Source organism: Homarus americanus, unplaced genomic scaffold, assembly GCF_018991925.1.
Source record: "Homarus americanus isolate GMGI-L3 unplaced genomic scaffold, GMGI_Hamer_2.0 scaffold34360, whole genome shotgun sequence".
NCBI classification, from domain to species: domain Eukaryota; kingdom Metazoa; phylum Arthropoda; class Malacostraca; order Decapoda; family Nephropidae; genus Homarus; species Homarus americanus.
In genome coordinates this window covers 429003-445022 of record NW_024739403.1, presented here as the reverse complement: position 1 = coordinate 445022, position 16020 = coordinate 429003, and the positions used below count along the sequence as shown (strand labels likewise).

At 36.8% G+C, this 16020-nt stretch overlaps 1 protein-coding gene across 1 annotated transcript; it reads right to left on the bottom strand.

Moving 5' to 3' along the window:
• Positions 1–2674: 2674 nt before the first annotated feature.
• LOC121874677 (cilia- and flagella-associated protein 20) lies at positions 2675–6295 on the bottom strand. Its single transcript, XM_042378915.1, has 4 exons — positions 6148–6295; positions 4924–5003; positions 4328–4439; positions 2675–3123 (listed from the first exon to the last, which is right to left on the bottom strand). The coding sequence occupies exons 1-4, from the start codon at positions 6229–6231 to the stop codon at positions 2812–2814; spliced, it is 588 nt and encodes a 195-aa protein (XP_042234849.1). The 5' UTR covers positions 6232–6295; the 3' UTR covers positions 2675–2811.
• Positions 6296–16020: the final 9725 nt, after the last annotated feature.

The window sequence follows — 16020 nt, the reverse complement described above, 5'->3', positions numbered from 1 at the left end:
CTTTTCACCCAATAGGTCTCCTCCAGTCTCACAACAAGTTTGAGGCATCTCAACCTATTTCTATGCAAAACCTTGCCAATATTCTTAATATCCAGCCACCCTCATAGTTCTGAATAAGATTTCCTGTCTATCATCTTCACATTACACACCCGATTCACCATTCTCATTTCAGCTTCCCATGTCAGTTACATATGATACAGGGGGTCCCCCAACTTACAAACGTTCCCCGATACAAATGGGATTAAACTTGAAATTTACAGTACTGTATTTTATTTAACTGATGACTTATTTTTTACTTTCATTTTCTGTATTTTGTCCTTCTCTTCTTTTTTCTCAAATAAAGTGATTTTAGATGTATATAAGGACTTAGGCTATGATATAGTGTGGGTTTTAAACATCGTTCTGTAAGTACGGTATGCACATGTTCTGAATTATGTACATTTCCGACTTAAGAACATCCTCAGGAACAGAACCCTTTCGTAACCCGGGTACCCTCTGTACATCTTTCCTTTCACATGCAGAGATCTTCTGACCATCAATACAGGCAACAATTCCCTAAACTTCTTCCAGCCACTTATGACTCTTGCAACTGAGCTAACTTGAACACCATTACCAGCAATGAACATGTTATCCAGGTAGCAGAACTCACTGACACAGTTCAAGGATATATCCCCAATGTTTACCATTTCCATCTTTGCTAAGGCTACATGATTACCTGCACATAAAGCACATCCTGAAGTCTACCATTTACATCACTGCACCTGTTGTGTACCAAATTTTCACACTCATTGTACATGATTCAATTATTGCCAACACCCTTACAGACAGCACATGGCCATTTTTCACTTTCCACCACAGATTCTTCACCATCACCACTAAACCTTTCATTTGTTTTTGCCACAATCTCATGTTTTTTATTTCATTCCATCTCCCACTTCTTGAAGTTCTCCATTACCTCCTTAATAATATCTGCCATTAACACTTAACCCAACAAGAACGATATATTTCATACAATAAATAGCGTGTAAATGTGACATACAGGGTACATCATATGATGAATTTGGTGGGCTCAGTCACACTTGGCTCCACCAATGCACATCCTCAATATCAGCAAAGCCATTATGGAAAACAAATACATAGCAGCCACACTATGAAAAATACCGAGTATGGTGTGGTAATTTATAAATATTGTGTAAAAAAAAAAAGCGTACTGTATGTGTATCACTGATCTAGTTTCATAGTTTTTGCTATGGGTATATATTAAAAAATTTGCAAACCATAGAAAATATACATTGGAAACATCCTCCACCTCCACAACTCTCACTCAGCTGACCAGCCCAAGATACGGTACTCGACTTCATTACTTCACCACAGCTAAAGTAATGTAAATGATGGATTTATATTTGTTTTTCCCATTCTTCTGTATGCAATCTTCAAATTCAAGTGTGAAATTTGTTTAGCAGTGTTTTAGCACATGGGGGTTTCAGGTCAGAAAACTTAACTGCAATTATTGGGTTAAAAAGTCAGCATACAACAACTCCAAAGGACAAGTCATAAACATTCCCAGTATGTAGCAAAATATCACAGTTCTGAGCTGCAGAGAGCTTAAGGCTTACATCCCAAAATTAAAAGTGACTGGAGTAATGCACATTGCTGATATGTCACATGATTCATTTAGCATTCTGCTTTAATTAGCAATGTGTATTCCTTAGCTCCCTTTCAGGGTGTTGGTTATGGCTGAAAGATTTCACTAGCCATTTGAAAAGTCCTATTGCAATTTCAAGGGGTTAATATAAGTTTTACCTTCATAGACTTAGCTAGTTGCAGAACACAACTCATCCAAGATAGTTGAAGTTATAATTAAATTAAATGGATGGTGTGTACTTGTTACATGGGTGGTTGTAAAAACAAAAATATAGTGTAACACAGTACTGTACGGGGAAAAAATAAATTTTATAGCTTAGAATGACTGCAGATATACTGAACTGAAGTAATAAAATAAATGATATTGAAAGAATATGTAAGTAAGAGAGGAATCCTCATACTGTACTAGATTCTGCAAAATACCAAGATTGTTGTACAGGTTGACAACCCTTTATCCGAAATTCCGAAAACCTTAAGTTTTTTTTTTTGTGGATTTTTTTTTTTTTTTTTAGATTAGTTCACCCAGGCATAGATCACTGACCCACATCAGGGCCTGGGGAATGTAATAGTAATACTAATAATTATAATACGTAATAATTATTCAGTCAATAAAAATTTTAATAAAAAGTACACCAAAATAAAATAATAATCATAAGAACATATAATAAAATAAATAATAATAATAATAACAACAATACTGTATTAATAAAATAATAATAATAAAGAAATACAATAATGAAAAAAAGATAAAAAGTGAGAAACACGACCTAGACCTATGAATTATTATTATTATTATTATTATTATATTTTCGACTCCCAGGCACCAATGTGGGTCAGTGACTTGTGCCTGGTTGGGCTAATAAAAAAAAAAACTAACCATTCTGAAAACCGAAAAATTCCGAAATCCGAAATGACTCTGGCCCCAAGGATTTCGGATAAGGGATTTTCAACCTGTGTTCGTATATGAAATATTTTCTGCAAACGATACTCTGATGTATGGCAAGAAGAGGCTCACAAGATACTGTAAAGATTTCAATTCTCAATCAATTTAATAGTTTGGTAATTTTCTAAGTCTCGATACAGTACAACAATGTACAATATAAAAATATGCAAATTATTAATAGCAATCAGACCATGTGCCATATGTTTGACTTGATATACGTACTCTTACATTGCAGATTTTGCTTTTGTTTGAACTGGAAGATATAGCTTAAACTCTGCTGGTAATTCTTCCTCAGAGTAAAGACGATCTGCAAAATAGACCCTTCTGATACGGCAGTTGGCGTGAATTTGAACTCTTAAAGTTTCAACATAATTTGTACCATATGCTCTCCGCACAAAATCTGCAAGGTTGAACACGATTTGATTCCATCCTTCATCCAGCCGCATAGGCATTGTGCAGATGAATGGCTTAACCCTTGTGGTTGACTGGTAGTTGCTGGCACGGAAACGTCGGCGAACATTTTTGTCATCCAAGACCTACAAAGAAAGGGATTGGAGTATAAAACCCTTTATTATGTCTAGGAGAAAGAGTTAATGACTTTAGGGATACAACCAGCATGACACCCATTGGCAGAGACTTATTTTGTTCAAGGGGCTATCTAATTTCTAGAGACAGGGTAACAGCCCCGTATTTGCTCACAAGTTTGTATAAAAAGCTATAATCCCAATCCAATGGTTGTTTCAAAAGCTAATGAAAAGTCAAAGCAATGGGCAATGGAGCCAGTTCATTTGACTCAAATCTAAGAGAGTGGACACCTTAATCAACTCTGGGTCACAGTAATAAGAGTAATCTGCAACTAGAGGTTCCATAAATCATGTCAGACAATTATAAAAGTGATACATCTTCACTGCAGTGATATTATAATTAGGATTACTCAAGCTTGTTTTCTCTAAATTCTGATAACTGAATAGTCTAGACTAAAAAATCTGAAAATAATCACACCAGGAGTGACTAAGAACCGTTTAGAGATTATTTCCTAAATCTACTTCATAGATTATTTTCTAAATCTACTTCAGCTTTTGACATCAAATATATATAACCTCTAATTCCTGAAATAGTAATACAGTACATTTACTCAATTTACAAATACAACTACAGTAGGGAGTAGGCAGCTATCAAACAGGGAGGTACTACCGCCAAGGAAGATGTTGGAAGCATAATGTGTTGTCTAATGGTAGACCCTGCAGCCATATGGCATCACAAAAATTGTGACTAAGTCTCAGGTTGCTGATCTGACTTTCTGCCTCATACACAATTGCAGGGTCTCAATTGTTTCTCTTACTATTGACAACACAACATACATACTGTACATTGTTTCTCACTCTTGATTTATTTTTTTATTTTTTTTATTTATTTATGGTTATCATTATTATTTTATTTTTTATTAAAATTATTATTTATTTGTATTAATTATTATTATGGTTATAATTAATTAATATTTTTATTATACCTCCCCAGGCCCTGATGTGGATCAGTGACCTGTACCCAGGTGGGCTAATCCCTGTATATAAAAAAAAATAATAAACCTAAATAATCTTCCAACTCTATACTGTACAGTGAGCCCTATACGTTACAGTACTGTAACAGTTAAATATACAATTCTCAATTTCCATGACTAATATACAGTAAGTAACTGAAAATTCCTGGCTTATTAGAAACCAGTACTGTACTGTACTTTACCTGTACTTCAAATGTAAAGTATTTATTGAGGTTTTTAACAATCATAACAAGGTAAGGAAGCTTGATGCCAAGGGTCTTCTTGGGGTCAGCAGGACATGTGATGTAGGTAGTGCTGAAAAAAAAAAGCAATACAGGTATCAAGGGACATATACCATGCATATATTATATTTAAAAAACATTTAGCCTTTGCATAATATAATAACCAAGTTTAAAATAAGGTTTACTATAACCTGTCAGACTTGTAAGTGTTTACAAAGGACAAAAGAGAACCGGATTTATTTTTTATTTCATACTGAGATACCATTTTTGAACCATTCCTTGGTAATAAAAATGTAGGAGAGGGTACTGTGGTATCTTGGATTCTTTTAGTTCTCAACAAACAGAGGAAACCATTATTTTTAAATCTCCACTTTTTTAAGGGTGGTGATTGCAAAAGAATAATTTTACCAAATATGAAATTAGTACCAGCTGTTAATGTCAACGGTTGGTCTGGTTTTATCATGTAAATTTGTGTGATAAAATACTTGAGACTCCTCAGAAACAGAGTCACGATACAAAACTAAACACAGTACAAGTGTATGTACAGTATGACGTACCTTACATTAACTCCAACAATTTCCAGAACCAAAGATTGAATATCATTGTCAGTTATCCTTTTGATATGCCCATTGCGAACCTGCAAAAAACACAAATATAAATAAATATTCTTCATAATACTAGTTGAAAAATTGGCTGCAGAGCGAGGACTTTTATTGTGGTCACAGAAACTTAAAAACTTAAATGTGTGCATGGGAGGGTTAAAAATTGAAACTATACGGTAACTCAAAAAATTAAATAATAATTAAACTATAACAAATACTGTGGCAAATAATTATTCACTTGGTAAACGAGAATTTCATTTACTACTGGCAGATTTTATCAAAATGTGCCACATCACAAACACTGAAAATATTGCTGTATCCTGTAGTACTGTTTTTATTAGACCATTTTCATCATATAATTAAAATAAAAGACTACATTATTTAATTAGCAGAGAGAAAAGTGACATCCATATATTATTTTTGCAAATGGACTTCATTTGCCACACCTACCTAATGCTATGGAGAAATTTTGTCAGGTTGCTGTTATTAAGCTTATAAGTGGTGAAATAATTATAAAAAAGTCTGGCCCACAAACACCAAGTATCACCATATTATTTTGGTCTGGTTTAGCTTGTTAATTTACATTAGAGTAGACAGGTTTGGTTAAGTAAGATATGAAGCAGTCACTAGGTAGTATTTGTCAACAGATGAAGCACCAAATTTTTGCCATATTTAATATGGCAACCTGGTTTTGGATACCTGTATTCTTAAGGCAAGAAAAATTTTCTTCTATACAATATCCATTTATAGTTTCTGGCAAGTAGGGGACAGTGTCCTAAAGCATTAGTCTAATTGGTAAAGGTGTAGGAGAGGGTTTAATATATTGTTATTAGCATTATATAAGAAAAATAATACAAAATAATGCATAGAACTTACTAAAACCTGACCAAACATCCCCAACCTATGGGTATGTTAGGTCAGGTTCTATTAGGTTCCATGCAGTTGTTTCCATTTTTGTTTAATATCATATTAGCGGGCAGAAAAAATTTAAACCAATTCGGACAAGTCCTTCTGGTGGTCACCCTCTCCTACACCTTTACCCTATAATTTAACTAGGATTTTAAAGCCATCCACTGCCTAAACTCAAAAGCTTCAAAATAGCAGAGTTGAAAGGCCAAGCTCAGTTGCATCTTACTCGCTTAGCTTAAAAATTATGATATATAAATTAATTTACAATACCTTCTTATCCCATATTTGTAATGGCTTACTGCCTATACTATAAAGAATGGAAAGAAAGCCACTCTGAAATGTGTTCTTGAACATGCTGGCTGGAGGCCGTGGGTGTCCCGGCAGGAAGGTCTTGTTTACACGTCGTTGCCCCGGGAGAGCCGCGTCTACTGTACCAGCGATAGTAATAACATTAAATGTCTTTATTTTCTGTATAAACATTTTAAATTACAAATTAAATATAAAATATAGGACTATAAAATTATTTAATACTTAAATATAGACATCAAGATAATGTTTTCGCATGATGACATACACGAAATTATGCTGATTGTTGTATTGAGGTTCAAAGTTTCCTCCCCGCCAATGTCAAGTGAGAAACATCGGTGTACAGTAGTGTTTTCTTATTATGGTGACTCAGTTTGATTTGTTGGAAATGTATTGTACCAAGATGATCAAGTGGGATGTAAGAGTGATAGATAAAATTGCAAGAATGCTTTAAAAGTAGGTAAGGAAAATGATTTGTCTTGGGGTGGTCGGTACAGGGTTCAGGTCCAGCCCCAAAATTTTGTCTTCAGAAGTTCTTGGGTAGACAGACCTGTTGATAGGTGTAAGTTTTTATCTGTAACATGTTATTTCAACCGACTCAAACTTTCAGTAGGTCATGCGTATGATTCATCAATTAAATAATGTATTGCTGCCACATAACAAGTTCTTAAATATTAAGTTTTACTGGTAGGTAAGGCTTATATGCTGTTGAATAAATACTGTACTGACACGATTTTAAGGTAAAGATCCATCTTATGCCACAGAAGATAAGTAAATTAGTTTTTACTCTTGTCCTCTACACGTTACAGCCTGTGTACATGTATGGTATCTTTCTTCATTACTTAAAAGGTCAAACATTGTTTGTTAATTTTTGATGTTGCTGTTGTAATGTGTGTACTAGCAGAGGCAGTTGTTTACTTGTTATAAATTTGGGTAATGCCTGTGAACAGCCGGGACTCTCCTGCTTAACACACTTACTCAAGGTACTGGATGTTTGGACCTGAATTCTGGAACAGAGTGGCCATATCGACAAATTATACCTATCGCCAAGGCTTTCAACAGCGTACCCCAGAAATTACCTAGACTTATTGTTTTGTGGGTGAGAAAAAAAAGTGAAAACTAAGTACAGCTCCTCCCCGACTTGCGACCTACTCGATTTACGACCACCCGGACGTATGACCGCCTCAAGTCGTACCAAAATTTTGTCAAATTACGTATTTTCGAGTCCCAACGTCAGTGATTGCGCGGTGTACTGACAAAATTTTCGTTTGTAATTCACTTTAAAATGGCTAGCAAGCTTAAAAGTGAGAGTTTTGTGGTGCTGAGAAGAAAAAAAGACACCCATTTTAGATTTTCTATGTATTTAAGCATTTCGACTTATGACCTGGATTTGGGTCCCTAACCCCATTGTAAGTCGGGGAGGAGCAGTAATAGGAGTTAGCTAGTGGGGGTAGTTGAGAATAACCTCCCTTTACAGTATAATACTGTACTTTTATTTTTAACCTATGTACACTGACACCTTGGGAAGTATAAAAATGGTGCCTTTTTAAAGTATGATGAAAAATTCAGAAACTTGGAAAAAAAATTTGCAATTGTGATTCATAATTATCATGAATACAGTAATTTGTATTTTAATAACCCTACATTGAGTTTGAGGAACTCTCAATAGCTAGGTGGTGTAGTTTTTTCCACCACGCATCTGCTAATGAGTTATTTGGGTTGGTGATATGTTCTTTTTTACAACCTTTATTGCCTAATGCTAGGAAACCAGAGTACAGTAAAGTATCTGTCAACCATCTAATCTGCTTTATGAAATACAGTAATGTATTTTATGTAAGATTTATGCATTCTGAATAGAAAATTTAAGAATACAGAATAAATTTTTTTATACAGTACAGGCACTCACCGACTTACAACAGGGATACGTTCCTGGACTCTTGATTGAAAGTCGATCTGCTCATAACTCGGAACATTGTAAATTCACAATAAAATACGTACTGATGCACAAGTGTGTGACTGCGAGGTAATGAGTTAAAGCTCAGCTGTTGAGGAGCGGTTGGCAACACTCCTTTCCTCTCCATCTCTCTGATCACCCCCGCCTTTTAGCTTTATCACTCCATATTTTAAAATGTTATGTAATGTAATACCTGATACAAATGAAGATTTATAGATAACTTTCTTTTCACATTTGTGTCTGTTAACATCGCTGGCGACATTGTAGCCAAGTTAGACTCATCACTGTACGGTAACCACCAGGCCACTGGGTCAAGCTGTGAGGTGATATGGTTGTTTTTCAACTCGTATTTTTGGGTAGATATATACATAATTTTCTTCATTTATTTTTACTCCTTTACATGCACACACCATCCTACATATATATATTTGGAAAAAAGTAAAAAAAAATAATTGTCATAAGGGCAAACACATAAGGGGAATATGCATTTCTTTGCACGCGAGTTAGCTGGCTTAGTGGAGGAGCTGGCACGGTGTGCCAAACAAAGTAGAGCGCTTCACGCTTGGCTTGTAAATATTACAAACGGTCGTAAGTCGCTTTTTATTTTTTTAAGAATATAATAGGGCGATGATCGTAAGTGCAGTTGATCGTAACTCAGACGGTCGTAACTCAGGAAGTGCCTGTACTGTATTTAATTTTCCACATACAGTACAAAGTACTGTACAGTAGTGCAATATTACATGAGAATGAATGAGAAGAAATTTGACAATCAGGCAACTGGCTCAATGACTGTGAATGTGAGTGATGCTGGGATGGAGTATTCGTATTTGGTATTCATATTCGAATGCATTCAAATACAGCATTTCAGTGGATGTATTTATATTCATATTCGGATACATTACTATTAGAAATCTAAGTGTTTGCATACGTATTTGAAACCTCAGGCAAAATATTCATTTTCGTAGGATAAACTGATGAATAATAATTGTTTTATTGATTGAAATAATCGAACGGAGAGAGAAAGAGAGTGTTATTTGATTAACCCAAGAAACTATATACAGTACTGTACAGTACGGTACTGTATCACAAATCATGCAATGAAATTAAATGTTTAAATTTGCCAAGTAACTCTAATAAAAAAATAAGTGTCATTTTCTAGACACATGAATATCAGCAATAAAAGAAAACACAGCAAATTTTCAACCTTGGATCTAATGTAGACTGAAATTTGACAGATACCGTCCATAACTTAGGGAGCAGGAGTATGAACTTCGTTTTATTACTGAAGAGGGTTTCAAAGTTCAAGAGTTAGTGAACAAGAGTCGACCTTTGCAACTCAGTGTACAGTATTTGAATCCCCCCTTGACAAATCTGTCAGTATTTTTGGGTTTCAGTGAAGTCAGCTTGCAGAAAAAAGTGAGAGAAGATTTACAAGAAAGAAGAATGGATGACAAGACCGAGAATTCATTAAATGGTAAGTGTCTGATGCACATACAGTTCCGTATTTCAGAATTATTGTAGAGCACTTATATTGTACTTACAGGAACATTAATCAATCAGAGGCACTTCAAAGGTTAGATTCCAATTTGTTATCCTAAGGTCTTGGATGAATAATTTCATCCTTGTTTCAGGGTTTTCATTAGAATGGGCTGGTAGCCAAAATTTAAAAAAATAATAAATCTGATGTCTGGGCTGATTCATATTGTTCCTGGAGGAAAATCCTCATTAATCTGATTAAAAAATAATTAACATTAACTTAATTAATCTTCTAAACATATAACCTGTTTCATAACATCACTAGTTTATCCATCTGTCAAGAGTGTACTGTACTGTATATGGTATTCCTTTACATTTTGCAACAATATAAAAATTATCATTTCAGTTACGCAAATCAAGATTTTCTGGGTATTGCCCATTAGCCAAGCAGGTCTCATAATACAATGGAAGTTACTGGCGGTCCAGGGATCACTGCTGTACCTGCTATTTTCAGCCAGGATTAATCTGTTAATCTATCTGAATATATTGCAGTGTACAGTAGAGTACTGCTCACCCTTCCCGTCCCCTTGCACCTTTGGCCTTAGATAAAGGGGGACTTGGTAAAGCAGTTGCCCCAAAATGATGTGGTTGCTGTCAGTATTCTTGAAATTATGGCCAACCTATATACAGTACTCTACAGGCAGTCTCCAATTTATATAGATCCAGTTTACAAAAATCCAAAGTTACAAAGAAAAAAATATTCCATGGTTTGGTTTCAATTCATGTAAGAAATGTGATATATATATATTTTTTTTTTTGGGGGGATTTATTCACATCATCAGAAGATGACGAGGTGTTCACAGACATCTTAGGGCTTCCTGATTAAAGGCCAAAATCCTCCTTTGAGAAAAGCCTTATCTAACTTGCAAAACATTATCATAAAAAATGGGGTAATTTTCTTCTACTATTTTGCACTTTAACTGAAGCGGATTTGTCTGGCCCCCGGGTTGCCCCTAACGGACCTGGTCACTTTATAAAGATAATTAAACTAAAAACAACTTATACAGTGGTCCCTCGGTTAACGAGCGCCTCGGTTAACGAGATTTCGGTTAACGATTTACCTTCCATAAGATTCTTTACTTCGGTTAACGAGCAATCCCTCGATTAACGAGTTTTTTACGAGCCGACTTCAACATGTTTTCGCTTGCATTTGGCGGTCCACCAGCTGTAGTATTAGTCCGCCAATACAGTAATCGGTTTTAGGGCTTAAATTCCTTACTATTTTAGTAAATATCAAGAAGTTTATACTATTCAATAATTTTAAAAGTTTAATATTAACTTTTTTAGTCATTTTAACAATTATTGAACATAATTGAAGGTAAAAAAACTAGTTTCTGGCGTGTCATCCAGCCTGTTAACACACCAGACAGGCATTAGTCTCTCTCTGTTTTCAGTGGAGGTAACATCTTGCTTGAGACTCTCTTCAACTAAACGCTTTTTTTCTGTGTTTCCAAGCAAATTATTGGTCATTTTGAAATATATTTTTTATATTGACAATATATAATGCAGTGCAGTGTTGATTTAAAGAAAATAATCTTGAAATACACCAAGAGAACTAAAATTTTATGGGTGAAATGGTGCCATGGGGTGACTTCTCTTCCACCCCAATGCCTTCTCTTCTTCCTTCTCCTCCACCCCTATTCTAATTCCCATCATCATCATCCAGGAGCCTTCTACATACACACCTCAAAGTAAGTGTACATTTCTACCTTTTCTGTTGAATTTAGCCAATTTTCGGTGAGCTGGAACCAATTACCCAAAAACCTATTGAAACAATGGTTTCGGTTAACGAGTTTATCGGTTAACGAGCAACCTGCTGGAACGGATTGTGCTCGTTAACCGAGGGACCACTGTACTGTAATGCTGTACTGTATTGAGAGTGGTTAACTAAACTACAATACAATACAGTACTGTAGTAGTATATTTTGTTTATTTACAATACTGAATGCGGTATTGTACATGAGCAGTGGTGTTTGCTTAAATAAATACAGTTCAGTTTCTGTCCGACTGCAGTTAAGTTGTTCGGTGTGAGATGCATAGATTAGACTCTCAGAAAACTTTCAATGGTGCTGTACCCAGAAGAATTCTCGGGATGTGCGATGTTTTACGGGATAAAATTCATTATCCATACCCAGAGATATCTCGAACCTGGAACCTCTGTGCACTAATTGTTCCAGTAAATGGGGAGATTGCATTTAGTGTTTTAGTTATCATGGCTCACAGGATTGTTAGGTGAAGCAGTAGCAAGACATTGACTCAAGGCATGAAAGTGTAATAATTCACAATACAGTACTGTGCATTTCATTCTTGCAACCCCACAAATCATTGCTCATTTCACAATGTTGGTAACCAGGATTGTAGCAACAACCCCATCACCCCAGTCCTCATCGTCCTCGAGAAAAGATGTGTTTGTCTGTTTCCTTAACTATGTAATTTAGAATAAGAAAATTCCTCACTGGCACTAAGGTTGGGGTGGGCCAAGTGGTACAGTACAATACAGTACTAGTGCTGTATAAGGCAAGAGCAGATGTGGTTTTTTTTCTTCTTACACTGTGTTGTCAGTGTTTATGAATTCAATGACCTTTTGTGATAATATGCTAGTGCGTTGTTAATATAATGTTAATACTACTGTGCTTCAACAACCTAAGGTCTCAAACCCTTTAAGAGGGCAGGGGTTACTCACAGCTAAATAAAACTGTTGGGTGTTAGCCAGAGTAAAATACCTAAGGATAGTTTCCCCCCTACAGGGTTAAGTTTATAACAAGGTTAGTAATTATACTGTTACTCTACATAAAAAAAATACATAAAAATTATGAGATAAAACTCATTTAAATTGAAAAAATGGACTTACAATTTTGTATTAATTTCCGAGATACACTCATGAAATGCAATAGGGTACCGTACTTATTCAAATAAATTTTGAATTTTCAAAACTGTCTCGAAGGCATTGTTGCCACCACAAAGAAAGTGTTTTCTGTGTGATCTAGAGGACTGTGATTGTGCATATGATCCACCATTCATAGCGAGATGCAGTGTTCATAGTGGCAGCACATAGAGATGCCAATATCTCGTCGAGGATAACGGAAAAAAGAAAACAAGTCAAACTTTCTTGAACCGCAACGCTGGATGAATGAGAGTGCCAGTGATGTCAAGACTGGCAGAACAGCAAAGTGATTCTTTGTAAATAATATTAGTCTGCTACAAGGACATGATCACTCACACATCTTAGTTCATTTAGATTACAATTAGTAGGCAACCTACAGAGAACAGGCTAATTATTGTTTTGTTTATCCCATTTAAGGTATTTTTAGAAATTGTAAAAAAAAAAAAAATCATCTGTAATGTTTATTGTTGATATTTGGGTACACAGACAACTTTACCCAAAAAATAGGAATGATAGTGTGGGGTACGAGGAATCCACCACAATAGAAATGTTTAAGTTAATGACCATTTTTAGTTTGATGACAGTCATTGCTTTAAAAATTTTAACTTTTTTGTTTGGAATCACTGTTGTCATAAAAAAAATTCTGGTTCGACAAAACTAAAGGAAACATGACTACAGTATTTATAAATTCCAGAATAATTTAGATTTGATTAATTAATGTTTCAGTTGATTAATAAATTAATGTACTGTATACTTGACTGAGGGTTCAGGATGAAAGATGTAGAGAGGCAAGGTTATAATAAAGGTACTGTAGTTGAACGTTGGAAAAGGACAGAAATGAAAGGCTTAAAGAAAAGACTGCTACATGTTGGGCTCATGTAAAGGACCCTACTGGAAATAAGCATCTCATAGCTTTGTTGTCTCTATCCTTGGTAGAATTGCCTTCCTGTTTACTGTACTCCTGTTGTATACCCGACTTGGTACATTGAAAATTGCTTGCATAGATTACACACACTGAACTGTACACCTGCATTGTCTACGTACATGCCAAACCAGTTGTAAACTTATATGACGATTTTACTGAATAGATTTATTGTTATTATTATTATTATTATTATTATTATTATTATTATTATTATTATTATTATTATTATTATTATTATTATTGCTGTTGTTGTAGTCGTGTACATTTTATTGTTGTCGTGTACACAGTGGTGAAAGAGAAGAGATGAAGAGTGGGAACAGCTCAAGTGTGCAGTACTGTAGTAATTGTTGTAGTATTAGTTGTAATGGTGGTGTTAGTAATGATTGTAGTGGTGGTTGTAATGGTATAGTAGTTGTGGTGGTGGTAATAATAGTCATAGTGATATTTGTAATGGTGGTGGTACCAATAGTTGTGTTTGTCGTAGTAATGGTTGTAATGATGGTGGTACTATTGTTGTGGTAGTGGTAGTAATAGTTGTAGTTGTGGTGGTAGTGATAGTAATAGTTGTAACTGGTGGTAGTGATAGTAATAGTTGTAGTGGTATAGTAGTATAGTGGTAATGGTGGTGGTAGTATTGGTTTCACTGATAGTGGTGGCTTACACGTGTTTTTACCCGAGTACCGGCAGCTTACCCGTTACCTAGGGTCTTCTTATCCGCTCCTTGATTGAATCGCATGCACATTTTTGTAAGGTACTTTATCTTCACACTCGCCCGCCACCCTTTGTGTGTGTGTTGTCAGGTGTTTCCAGGGTGGGAAGTGCCATTTGATCCACCAGTTATGGGACATCTTTGTATTTTCACCTGATAGGGTTCTTATGGACACTCGCCATATATTAAAAGATTGTTTATCTAATAGTGTAAAACATGCACATGCTACTCTGGCAGTAGAAACTTTGTATTATGTGAGAAGTGTGAAGAAGGGTTTAGAACAGTTTGATAGTCTGGTGTATATTTTATTCTAAATCGGGTTAGACGTAGAAGCAATTATTTCCTGTGTTAAATCATTAGCAAAACAATAAATGTTTTTCAGAGTTAATCATTATCACCGATAACAATTGTTCATTCATTATTCTTGTATCGATTTCGTCATGTGCCCAAGAGGAGCGCCACTAAGTCACGCTGGGAAAATGAGGGCGTGGGAGTCGTCGTCATACTTGTATACACTTGAGGGATGTTTTGTTCACACTTTATCTGGAAGTGATTTGAGGAACTTTTTGTGGTTAACACTGGCTCTCCCTTCCCCAGCTGATGCAAAGTTGGCCGTGTGATCCATCGAGCTATTGTCATTCGCAGCCACTGCAGTAAGCCTGTGGGGTACGGGTTATTTTGTTCACACTCAGGATAGGATGGAGAAAGGAAACTCACAATGTGCTCTCTGTATACATATTGTATTGGATGTACAGTGCAGCTTGGTGCTGGGAAGTGGCAGCGTGGTTACAAGCGTGATGTAGAAAGAGCTGGTTGGTGAGGATGCTCAGAGGAGGACCAGCTTGTGGGTCGCCATGCTCGCCGGCTGGAGCGAGGACCGCCAGGCAGGAGCGGAGGAGGTGGTGTTACTTGAAGACTGGCTGTAGGTAAAAAGAGGTAGGTCACCACGAGGTTAGGTCTTATATAGCAGAGGTAGGCGTGGCTTAATAGTAGACCTCCATCATGTAAGGCGGCGCTGGTTGACCTAGACCACGAGGCATACACTGGGGAATTCGCGGGGTCGGCTACTCAGGGACAAAAGCGTTTGTACGGGAGGAATCCACTACAATACTCCCCATTCCCTCCAGGCAGTGTAGGAGACTTGTTGTCTGCAGGGTTGCATGGCACATGTGAGGCTGAACGGGCGGTGCATGCCACATGTGAGACATAATGGCGTGGGTGTGGATGAGCCGGCCGCTAGGGGAGACAACTGTCTACACACACGAGATCTGTGGGAGAAGAGAGGGAGATAAAGGGTGTGTGGGGGCAATGAATGTTGTGCTTCTGTCGCTGCAGGGGCAGCGTCCTCATGGTCACTGGCTGGGATGACTGGGTCAGGGGCGACATCAGGAAGAGGGTCTATGATAGGAGCAGGTTCTACAACAGCAGCAGGGTGCAGGACAGTAGCAGGGAGTGCCTGAGGGAAAAAAAAACCGGTGTGTGGGGGCGATGAATGCTGTGCTTCCCTCTCGGCAGGCATAGAGTCCTCAGATGCGCCTGCTGGGGTCGGCAGGACGTGGTGCTTGGGGCAGGAAGAGGAGCTGGTGTCTGCTTAGAGAAGCAGTGCTGCTCTAGTGTGTCTAACCTGCGGTGTAGAGACAGTAGCTGTAGAGCCGATGAGAGCTGCCTCTGTGTGGATAAGCCAGTCTTCCATGTTGCTTGAAGACTGGGAGAGTGACCGGTTTCTCCTCCATCCTGTGTGAGTGTGAATCTCCGGGGGTCACCAATTGTGGGGTATGGGTTATTTGGTTCACACTCAGGATGGGATGGAGAAAGGAAACTCACAATGT

Bases quoted from the DNA above. Each gene is read 5' to 3' on its own strand.
- LOC121874677 (XM_042378915.1), bottom strand. From the start codon at position 6,231: ATGTTCAAGAACACATTTCAGAGTGGCTTTCTTTCCATTCTTTATAGT. The intron at 5,004-6,147 runs GTATTGTAAATT...TGTTTTTTGCAG, and splicing joins TACAAATATGGGATAAGAAG to GTTCGCAATGGGCATATCAA. The intron at 3,124-4,327 runs GTAAAGTACAGT...CTTTCTTTGTAG, and splicing joins ACTTTACATTTGAAGTACAG to GTCTTGGATGACAAAAATGT.